This window comes from Oncorhynchus mykiss, chromosome 7, assembly GCF_057628025.1.
Source record: "Oncorhynchus mykiss isolate SJ-2025 chromosome 7, ASM5762802v1, whole genome shotgun sequence".
Lineage (NCBI taxonomy): Eukaryota > Metazoa > Chordata > Actinopteri > Salmoniformes > Salmonidae > Oncorhynchus > Oncorhynchus mykiss.
Window position 1 is genome coordinate 33,477,509 of NC_143028.1, and position 12,293 is coordinate 33,489,801.

Sequence of the window (12,293 nt, forward strand, 5' to 3'; positions counted from 1 at the left end):
GGTGAGTGTGGTGGAGGTACCTGTACCAGACGGGGAGATAGGTCAGGAGACGGTGAACAGATCGCCAGGTAGAATCCTAGGAAGTGCAGCAGGGAATGGGAGTAGGTGTCCCACCCACTTGGGAGAAGCTTTTATTTCTGGAGGCAGATTTATTGTTGAAATTGTCAGTGAATGGTCTTTGAACAGCAGGAAAGGGCTTCAGAGGACACTTCAAAAGACTCACACTTGTTGGGCCCAAATACCTTTTACTTCACACCGTAGTGCTAATTGAATTTGTATCTGGCTCAGTTCCAGGTTAGAATGGTGTCCTCAGGTCTCTGCTGTTTGCTGACTAGAGCACCCTCCGTATAGCTTGCAAAAAAAAAAACTTGGAAGCAGTAATTTCTCTGGTTAAATTCGTCAAAATTAGGTTGTAGGTTTGGAGTTTTGATCTGGAGCGAAGGCCATGCTGTGGAGTGTAGCATCCTGCATATGTACCTGCTGAAAAATCCAAGTTTCTCTCACTCCAAATCTATCCTTTTGTAAAACAAAACATGTTGAAAAATGTGAGAGCCCACATTAAGCTGTGTGAGGGGGGGTGAAAGAATGATTAAGACAGGGCAAAATAGAAACTAATGTGCATACACATGTTTGTCTCTTCCCTAATCGAATAAATGCATAAATTATATTTACTTGTTCAACTCCATGGAAGAAAAACAACTAAAATTGTGGATATTGAGCAACCAAACCAACACAACATAAAGTGCAGTAACACTTCCTACGGCAACACAAGGTAACAAAGTACTATATTGAGCACCCTAACCTCTATGGCTGCGCACATTGTATGGTGGTAGTCATAAAATAACTACTGAGGAGTAACAATGAACACCGGAATGTACCTTGTGTTTCTTTAGCATTTGAATGGAGCACTGTGTAATCTCACTTTGGGGGTCTGAGCCGTTGTGTCACAGTAGTCATAATTAAATTACTGGTCAGTCGGGTCATATTGAAACACAGGCGAGTACCTTGTATCGTAACTTCATAGAGATGTCTGACTCTGGAGCTTTTGAAGAGACCACTGTATAATCTCATTCTGGGCTCTGAGCCTTTGGCAGGAAGTAGGAAGTGCCCCGGGTAGCAGATCACTGATGAGGTAAAGAGGAAAGATTGGATAATTGGTGGTAATGACTTCAGTCTGTCAGACTCATACAGTCACTGTATCTGAAAACCCATACTAGCGTCCTACATACTTAAACTGCATACTAATTCGGCATTTGATCTAGTAGAAGTCACTGGTCTTTCCCGACTTGGGTGTTTGACTACAGCTGATAATCAGATACATTTACGCGCTGTACCAAAATGAAAGAATGGCGGGACTCAACGCAATCGTGCATTAGATGACACATTCAGAGTACTATTTTCCAAATTTCACATACTATAAAACATTTTTTCGCATAGTATTTAAAACGCTAATATGGGTAATTGGACACGGCCAGTCTTTGAAAGTGCGTGGGTGTGTGTGTGTGCACGCGGCTGCGCACGTTTGTACAAAATCTAATTAGATAAACAATTCCACACAAAAGCAAAACTTATTTCTAACTCTGAACATTTCATTATTTATTCATTTCTTGCACGGGTTCATTCATAAACCTAGCTTCTGACCAGCCCATCAACAATGCAGTGCACCCTAGTAGGGTGGACAGACACACTGGACTTTTAATTCACTTTTAACATACCTCCTGTTTACCAGGGCCAAGCAGCCATTCTTCCCTAGGAGCAAGATTCCCTCCCTCCCTCCCTGTCAAAGGCAGGCAGCCATGCATCTGAAAGGCCCAGGCCTCCTCATTGAGAAAAGCTCCAGGGCAATGGCTCTGTCCCGATTCAGAGCTAGCCAACCAGGAACTTTCCCACAGAACAGACACAAAACTGCCTCCAAGGATACGAGTTGGTTGGGTGGTTTTCAATGCTCCCTTAAGGAGGTGGAGAGGAATAACTCTAAACCTTGTTACCACAATGCACACACACAGGTGCGAGCATGGCGCACACACAGTTTCCATGTGTAACTCTGTGTAGCACTTCTTTACTTTATATTGGCCAGGTCGCAGTTTTAAATGAGAACTTGCTCTCAACTGGCCTACCTGGTTAAACAAAAGGTTAAATAAAAAAAATAAACAGAACACATTTCAGCATGAAAACACACTCTCCCTCTTACAAACGCTCTCTCCCTCCACACACCATCAACACCATGAAGCAAATGCACCTCCCTCCCCGACATCATTCATCTGCAGCCAGATGTTAGACATAAGAAAAGAGAGAACAAGAGGGGGTTATTTCTTTTGAGAGTTTGTGATTAACAAAGACAAAGTGAAGGAAACATGTGTCCCACATGTGCAGTCAAGCCAGGGCTGGTAAGAGATCCCAAGGCCACCACAATAAAAGACTTGGCCAGGCCACTGTTTGTGTACGTCTGGAGACATTGTAAAACATTGTCTTTTTTCTTTCCATCCCTTTGACACTGTAAATCAAGGCATGACTAGGAATAATAGGGACATTGACAATGGGTGCAAAACACACTAATGTAGGGTTACACTCCGGGAATTCACAATTCGGTCTTTTCTCATACATCAGACACAAATTGACATCTTGTTTTATGGTTTTGTCTTTTGGAGTCTAACAAGGAACCGAAAACAGAGTCGTATTGTGATTAGTGCTATTGATGCTATCAATGTTATTGTTGCCTCTGATCGCATGGCTGTCCACATAATAGGAAGTACAGCAGACAATTGAAACAATTGGGAAGCAGTCTTCCAAATTACAATCAGAACATTTATTTTATGCCAACAAAAATACACATTATGTGTGGACCGTGTACTCTTCAAAATAGACTAATGCATTTCCCTTATTTAATTTAGTTCAGAGAAACGAGTTCTCTGCTATGTTTTTAAACATTTTAACCGGCCCATAGAGGTACGACAGGGACCCTCTTCAAACAACTATCTCGTTGTCCCCTGTAGTATGGCGGGACTTTGTGGTTGTAAGCACAAAAGGAAACCAAAGGGGTGATTTCACCTGCCCTGCGTCCCAAATGGAACCTTATTCCCTTTATAGTGCACTACTTTCTCTGTGTCAAAAGTTGGGTACTATATAGGGAATAGGGTGCCATTTGGGACACATGACCTGTTATATATAAACGTGTTGATTGCATTTTTCCTCCAGACTTCCGCTGAAACCTATGATGCAATTCCCAGATATATCCATTATGAAAAAAAGTTAGGTTCTTCAACTGTCCATCACTTGCAAATTAATATGCTTCATAGTTTGGCTGACATTACAGAATGACAGTTTGTGCCGTCGGTGAGAAAGTTCTAAAAAGCATTTTCTAACATGATACATTTCTGTTAAATTGAATTTGTGGAATTTCTTTCCTTCTAAATGCATTTGAGCCAATCAGTTGTATTGTGATAGCCCTATTTAGTAAAATACCAAGTCCATATTATGGCAAGAACAGCTCAAATAAACAAAGAGAAAACGACCGTGCATCATTGCTTTAAGACATGAAGGTCAGTCAATCCAGAAAATTTAGAGGACTTTGAATGTTTCTTGGCACTTTTTGAATTATTATTATTTATTTTTACACAGAAATAGGCATAATGATTATTCTCTAATCATTATACTTCATGCCCCCTCTAAAATATAGGTCCCCAACACCCCTTGTGTCATGTCTACTGTCACAACATTATCATGACAATTGGCAGTGAAATGGGACTGTACTAAGGTCAACACCTTTTTGGAGACAGTGGATCAGAGACACACACACCACTTCTCACCTGCAACAGTTTCACCTTATATAACTAATAGCCATTTCCAACTGTCCACTACTAGTTAGATTCGTTTTTCCCCTTTCCATGTTTTTGTAGGTGTAAAGTACGTCTGTGAAAACACTTTAAAGTACTACTTAAGTAGTATCTGTACTTGACTTTATTTTCTTTAGGAAATGTAGTAATGTCCTTTTTACGTCATCCTTTTCCCTGACACCCAAATTACTCTTTCCATTTTGAATGCTTAGCAGGACAAGAAAATGGTCCAATTCACACATTTATTAAGAGAACATCCTTGGTCATCCCTAGCGCCTCTGACCTGGAGGACTCACTAAACACAAACACTTCGTTCGGAAATTGTCTGCGCGTTGTAGTGTGCTCCTGCCTATCCATAAATTAAAAACAAGTTCTTTACTTTTACTCAAGTAAGACAATTGGGTACTTTTCCCACCACTGGTAACATGGTTGTATGGAAATCCTTCGTGGGTTTATTGGGATAGACTATTATTATAAAATATCACTGAAAAACTAGACTGGAAAAAAAGGTAAAGTAGAATATACATATCTTTCAACCAAAGCTTTGACTTCATGAAGTGTTCACTTCATTTGTTTAAAAAAAAACTTCCGCCCAAAATGTTTTGGGATAAATAGCTATAATTCCTATAATTTCCACAACTAGGTTTAAAGAAAATGTCAAAACTGAGCATGAGAAGAACTCAGCAAGGTACGAGACTTGGAACTTGACGCGCGCTCATGACAAGACGTTTATCTGCAGCTTTTTCAGAAATGCCTGATTTAAAAAGTTTTTAAAAAAATGTTACCTTATTGTTGCATTTGTCCGAGTTTCCTTTATTGGTGCCTGGTGCCTGGGAGGCGGAGTAGTAGTTCGAAAACAGGAATACAATTGTGGCTAAATGAAATAGTCTTGCTCGCGCAGCCATACCCTCTCTAGTCCATGCAGACTATCTACTGTGGAGCTCGTTCCGTCCCAGAATGTCTCTGTGATGCTGGTCTAATGTTCCCCCCCAAAGTGGGGCTGTGGCCTGTAGTAGCCTACCTACAGCTCTTGAAGTTGGTTGGCATAAAGTTAGTATATTTGGTCACTTTCTATCCGCCCCCCACAAATATGTGAGCCTGTTCTTTCACTCTGGAATTGTACAAATGAAGTGACCATTTTGAATGAAAAAAAAAAATCTCATCAGATTTGTCTTGGAAATCTCCAATAAAGTTCCTAAATTGTCCCCACCTGCTCCTCAGGTATACGCCCCCTTTCAACCTGTAATATGTCTTGAAGCATCCCAAGGCTGTTGACTTATGCGAATACAGAGAACATTTGACAATTGACTCCTATGGGTTGAAACCTTACATTTTCAAGTTTCCATAAGGGCTACCGGTATCTGTAGCCTACATTTTATATTATTTACATATTACAAAACAACAACCAACAGATGGCTCTATTATTCCTTTTACCAAAGCTGTGTTGGAATACTCATACTTACCGCACTAACCATACTATTTGTGACGTGATTTGAGTATATAGTATACTTATTGGTCATATTGGTCATAGTATGGATATAGTTAGTATGCCATAAGTTCCCGGATGTTGTACTAAATTCACCAAAATACAAAGTATACATGCAGAGGGCACTATTTTGTACTTTTAAGGCCGATAATGCAATTCACCCGAAAGTGGGCGTGGCTTGCTTCACAACGTTTTCAGATTTGAAGAAAATGGTGGAAAATATGCAGCCGAAGTTCGACCAGAGCGAATACAAATTAATTTAACTAACTAATGGCAAATGTTAAGAAAATGTTGAGCAATGTAATAAAGGCATGACTTTTCAAATAAGTTATGTTGCACGTTGGCTCACAATTTGTTAGAAACACTATCCTTACGAACCGCATAGCATTACAGCAGTTACCTAACATTAGTTGGATACTAATACATCGAACTTGCCAGGCAGTATATTAACTATCTGCTATCTAACTAACTAACTAACTAACTAATCAACGTTTATTGACTTGATTATTCACATCATTCTTAGCTAAGTGGTATAGTCGTTATTCCAAACAAATTTGTTCGGGTGCCCCGTGCCCCGCCATGGGCGACTGCCTATGTAACCTATAACTAAATCCGCCACTGAGAAACAGCATCAACTTCCTGTAGACAGGCAAAGCTCTAGTACGATCAACTGAAATGATACAGTTCATTTACAGTATACTAAAATGAACTTATAGTATGTAGTACATACCCATTAAGTATGTAGTACAGTATACAGTATGTTAGTATGGTTATTCGAACACAGCTCATGTTTGTTCTTCTTCTATAAAGTTTTATGGCAGACTACACCTATTGGTGTTGTCGTGTCTTTGGCTATGCCGGATTAAGTTATATGACATGCTATTCTATAAAATAATTTCTCCGTAATGAATATCACCTGATTGAGCTAATCATGTAAATGTAATTAACTAGAGAGTCGGGCACCACAAAAATAATATTTATAGTGCTGTTATCTTCTGAATAAACTCTTAAAGACCTAGTAATATTTTACATCAATAGCAGTCAATATCAATCGTCATCTTACTTCAGTCTCATCTGAAAGTTGTAAATTCTTGGTTATCTGCACGAACCCTGGGTAACAATTTGAATCAGCAATACAAAATTGGGTTTCATTATTTATTTACTAAATACCTAACTAATCACACAGAATTACACATACACATAATTAAATCATAAATTGATTACAAATGAAGTCATGAAGGAAAACGTCCCTAGCGAGCGGAAGAGATATGACAGCTTGTTACACAAAAGAAAAGGGGCTGGGTTTGATTGAAGGAGCGGGAAGACAGGTACAAAGGCAAAGCTGTGCTATCGTAAATACAGTATCTTATGCATTCTAAATTACCGCTCATTTGGGAAAAGGAAAATGTAATAAATATTTACTCTGAGCTGCGCTTCGGTAGGTTGGTGGTAGATGGAAGGCCGTGTTGCCCAACCGGGTCCTTTGAAGAATGTCTCTGGTGGTCAATTGGATACGTTGTAGTAACGTCGTTGTGTGATAGACGGGATACTCTGTCTGTTCCTTCCTAACCCTTGTTTGCATCTGCTGTTGCTAACTCAACGGCTAGGAGGTATCACTTCTGTAGTGAATAAGAGTTCAAAGTTCATACCATTCGCAATCAAAGCTCACGCTGATGTTGGCTTCGTTCTGTAGTTATTATCTGAACATCTATTATTCTGACATAGGACCGTCGTCCTCACATCTTCGGAACAGGAAGTTATATTGTCGTCAAGGGCTCATATAGGAAAGGGAGAGGAGGTCGTGTTTGAAAAGTTTTATAGCCCATGTCCCTTCACCGGGGCGGTCCACTGATTGAGCAGAGCCATATCTTATGAAGACCCAAATCTCACATTTTAGAAGCTAAAATTACATTTCGTCCCATCACGAATAATTTCATATTCAAATATTTAAATTGAACAACAATTCCATGTGAATCTGATAACTCTGATGTGTAGACTTTCCACTGTAGAGTTTATGTCATCTTATCATTGATGAGAATGTCTCAGATGACAAACGAACTGACATCATATTCATTAAGTACCACCGCATATGTTCAATTGTTCGGATTACCAGAATATAGTTAATTTCCCCCCACCTACTGATGTTCCCAGAATCTCTATGTTAGCCAAGGGTTGTTGCAAATGTAACCTCAGTAGGGTAGAGAGAGGAAAAAGGGGGGAAGAGGTATTTATGACTGTCATAAACCTAACCCCAGGCCAACGTCATGACAGTGTATTGCTACCACCTACTGTACAGGTTTGAAGATAATACAAAATACAAAAACAAATCAAAACAACCATCCCACTCCTTCAGTCACATTCAAATCACATCCCTACACAGGCTCAGGTGCCTGTGAGGACAGAGCATTCATTGACAGGATTACTGTCAATGGCAGAGAGGTTTAGAAATCTCTTTTTTATTTTTTTTATTTTACCCCCTTCCTCCGACCACCAAGGTGTCGGAGGAAACACTGTGCACCTGGCTACCTTGGTTAACGCGCACTGCGCCCGGCCCACCACAGGAGTCGCTGGTGCGCGATGAGACAAGGATATCCCTACCGGTCAAACTTTAGGCAACAACATTTTCCCTCACACATTTTCCCTCACACCAATGTTTATAAAGGATAAACATACAGTACCAGTCAAGAGTTTGGACACCTACTCATTCAAGGGTTTTTCTCTATTTTTACTATTTTCTACATTGTATAATATTAGTGAAGACATCAAAACTATGAAATAACACATATGGAATCATGTAGTAACCAAAAAAGTGTTAAACAAATCAAAATATATTTTAGATTTGAGTTTCTTCAAAGTAACCACCCTTTGCCTTGATGACAGCTTAGCACACTCTTGGCATTCTCTCAACCAGCTTCACATGGAATGCTTTTCCAACAGTCTTTAAGGAGTTCCCACATATGCTGAAATCTTGTTGGCTGTTTTCCTTCACTCTGCAGTTCAAGTCATCCCAAGCCATCTAGATTGGTTTGAGGTTGGGTGATTGCGGAGGCCACGTCATCTGATGCAGCACTCTATCACTCTCCTTCTTGGTCAAATAGCCCTTACACAGCCTGGAGGTGTGTTGGGTCATTGTCCTGTTGAAAACCAAATGATAGTCCCACGAAGTGCAAACCAGATGGGATGGCGTATCTCTGCAAAATGCTGTGGTAGCCATGCAGGTTAAGAATACATTGAATTCCAAATAAATCACAGACAGTGTCACCCGCAAAGCACCCCCACACCATCACACCTCCTCCTCCTCCATGCTTCATGGTGGGAACCACACATGCAGAGATCATCCGTTCACCTACCGGCATCACTGGGGGCAAACTACCTACCCTCTAGGACACCTACAGCACCTGATGTGACAGGAAGGCCAAAAAGAACATCATCAAGGACAACAACCACCCGAGCCACTGCCTGTTCACACCGCTACCATCCAGAAGGCGAGGTCAGTACAGGTGCATCAAAGCGGGGACCGAGAGACTGAAAAACAGCTTCTACAGTGCCTTGCGAAAGTATTCGGCCCCCTTGAACTTTGCGACCTTTTGCCACATTTCAGGCTTCAAACATAAAGATATAAAACTGTATTTTTTTGTGAAGAATCAACAACAAGTGGGACACAATCATGAAGTGGAACGACATTTATTGGATATTTCAAACTTTTTTAACAAATCAAAAACTGAAAAATTGGGCGTGCAAAATTATTCAGCCCCTTTACTTTCAGTGCAGCAAACTCTCTCTAGAAGTTCAGTGAGGATCTCTGAATGATCCAATGTTGACCTAAATGACTAATGATGATAAATACAATCCACCTGTGTGTAATCAAGTCTCCGTATAAATGCACCTGCACTGTGATAGTCTCAGAGGTCCGTTAAAAGCGCAGAGAGCATCATGAAGAACAAGGAACACACCAGGCAGGTCCGAGATACTGTTGTGAAGAAGTTTAAAGCCGGATTTGGATACAAAAATATTTCCCAAGCTTTAAACATCCCAAGGAGCACTGTGCAAGCGATAATATTGAAATGGAAGGAGTATCAGACCACTACAAATCTACCAGGACCTGGCCGTCCCTCTAAACTTTCAGCTCATACAAGGAGAAGACTGATCAGAGATGCAGCCAAGAGGCCCATGATCACTCTGGATGAACTGCAGAGATCTACAGCTGAGGTGGGAGACTCTGTCCATAGGACAACAATCAGTCATATATTGCACAAATCTGGCCTTTATGGAAGAGTGGCAAGAAGAAAGCCATTTCTTAAAGATATCCATAAAAAGTGCCGTTTAAAGTTTGCCACAAGCCACCTGGGAGACACACCAAACATGTGGAAGAAGGTGCAACAATTTTTGGCAACAATGCAAAACGTTATGTTTGGCGTAAAAGCAACACAGCTCATCACCCTGAACACACCATCCCCACTGTCAAACATGATGGTGGCAGCATCATGGTTTGGGCCTGCTTTTCTTCAGCAGGGACAGGGAAGATGGTTAAAATTGATGGGAAGATGGATGGAGCCAAATGCAGGACCATTCTGGAAGAAAACCTGATGGTGTCTGCAAAAGACCTGAGACTGGGATGGAGATTTGTCTTCCAACAAGACAATGATCCAAAACATAAAGCAAAATCTACAATGGAATGGTTCAAAAATTAACATATCCAGGTGTTAGAATGGCCAAGTCAAAGTCCAGACCTGAATCCAATCGAGAATCTGTGGAAAGAACTGAAAACTGCTGTTCACAAATGCTCTCCAACCAAACTCACTGAGCTCGAGCTGTTTTGCAAGGAGGAATGGGAAAAAATGTCAGTCTCTCGATGTGCAAAACTGATAGAGACCTACCCCAATCGACTTACAGCTGTAATCGCAGCAAAAGGTGGCGCTACAAAGTATTAACTTAAGGGGGCTGAATAATTTTGCACGCCCAATTTTTCATTTTTTGATTTGTTAAAAAAGTTTGAAATATCCAATAAATGTCGTTCCACTTCATGATTGTGTCCCACTTGTTGTTGATTCTTCACAAAAAAATACAGTTTTATATCTTTATGTTTGAAGCCTGAAATGTGGCAAAAGGTCGCAAAGTTCAAGGGGGCCGAATACTTTCGCAAGGCACTGTATCTCAAGGCCATCAGACTGTTATACAGCCATCACTAACATTGAGTGGCTGCTGCCAACATACAGATTTGAAATTATTGGCCACTTTAACAAATGGATCACTAGTCACTTTAATAATGTTTACATATCTTGCATTACTCATCTCATGTGTATATACTGTACTCTATACCATCTGTTGCATCATGCCTATGCCGCTCGGTCATCCATATATTTATGTTCATATTTTTATTCCATCCCTTTACTTAGATTGGTGTGTATTAGGTAGTTGTTGGGAAATTGTTAGACATTACTACACTGTCGGAACTAGAAGCACAAGCCCTTCGCTACACTCACATTATTATCTGCTAACCATGTGTATGTGACCAATAACATTTGATTTGACACAGTGACTCTTTCCACTGTCTTATTGTAGCACACTGGGTGATGGAGAATGATGTAGTATTTACAGGCGCATCCATATATGATTTTGTTTCAACTTCGAACATAAATGTATGCCAACAAAAAGAAAGGAGGACCAAGGCACTCTTCAAATAATTAATTTAAATGCCTTTATCAGTATGGCATGTTCAATAGAAACAAGTTTTTTTTTAAACCGACGCGTTACGGCTCCATGACCTTCGTCAGGGAGTACGGTTTCTCGGTTTTTGATGACCAATTTACCCCTTTTACCAAAGAGCACCTATCTACCAAAATGTACTATTGTGTACCTTAGTAGCGCTTCCCTTCCTCCTCTTTCTACTATAAATGTATGCCAAATTGATACATTTGAGGTAAAACTAAAAATTCTACATTGTAATTGTATTAACACATGACAAGAACATCTAAATTAAAGTGAATATTGCATTTTGAAAAACTATACTTAGATTGAATATGTATCCATTTAAAGAGTGATTTGGTGCAGGGAAAAGTCTATTAAAAATGTGCTTAGAGTTTTGAAACATGAACCATTTTGATCTGTTTTGATTTCTGTGCATAGAGTTGTGAAAATGTACCAGATCCTTGTGACAATTGCACCCAAGTGAGAAAAAAAGTAAGAGTATGTCACTAGCAACACCAGAGTTGTGGATTTGATTCCCAATGAGTTCATAAATGAAAATGTGTGGACTCACGGTTGTACTTTTGATAAAAGCGGGTTCTACATAATGGCATATATTATGGTATGACAGTACTGTATTGACTAATGCAATTTGAGTAAGCAGTGTGAACCCCCCCCCCCCTATCAAAAAGACCCCAGCAACTTCATTGTGGATACATTTTTTATGTATTGGGGATGCATTTGTTATATACAGTAAATCTCTGTCAATATCAGATGTTTTACTTACTGTGAAATAAAATCAAAATAGGCATCATAATAGTACATACAATAGTTCATATTTTTATACTTTGCAAACATACATTTTCATTGTGTAGTACTCATAATCTGTAGTAGACAATTCAGTAGGTAAATGATTAAGCAATTATCAATTAAAGGGACACTTTGGGATTTTTACAATGAAGCCCTTTATCTACTTCTCCAGTGTCAGAAACTTGTGGATACCATTTTTGTGTCTCTGTGTAGTTTGAAGGAAGTTGCTAAATATCATTAGTGCAATGACTGGAAGTCTAGGGTAGTATGCTAGTTGCCTCTCAAAACGACCTCCAACTTCCTTCATAGTGGATGCTGAGACATAGAAACGGTGGCACTCCTGCTGGCCAAGGTTCTCTGATTTCTACAGACATAATATGTAGAAGATCAAAGTTGGAATAGACTCAGAACCTAATGGGAAAGTGATGCATGTGGGACAGTATCTGTACAGTTACACCCATCACACATTTCAGGTGATC

General features: G+C 39.9%; 1 protein-coding gene across 1 annotated transcript in view; it reads right to left on the bottom strand.

Moving 5' to 3' along the window:
* The window catches only part of LOC110527723 (interleukin-17 receptor D), a 58,710-nt gene extending 53,658 nt beyond the window's left edge, over positions 1–5,052 (bottom strand). Inside the window, exon 1 of the mRNA XM_021609186.3 lies at positions 4,619–5,052. Coding sequence (XP_021464861.1) covers positions 4,619–4,738 — 120 coding nt within the window. The 5' untranslated portion in view covers positions 4,739–5,052. The remainder of the gene's footprint in view (positions 1–4,618) is intronic.
* Positions 5,053–12,293: the final 7,241 nt, after the last annotated feature.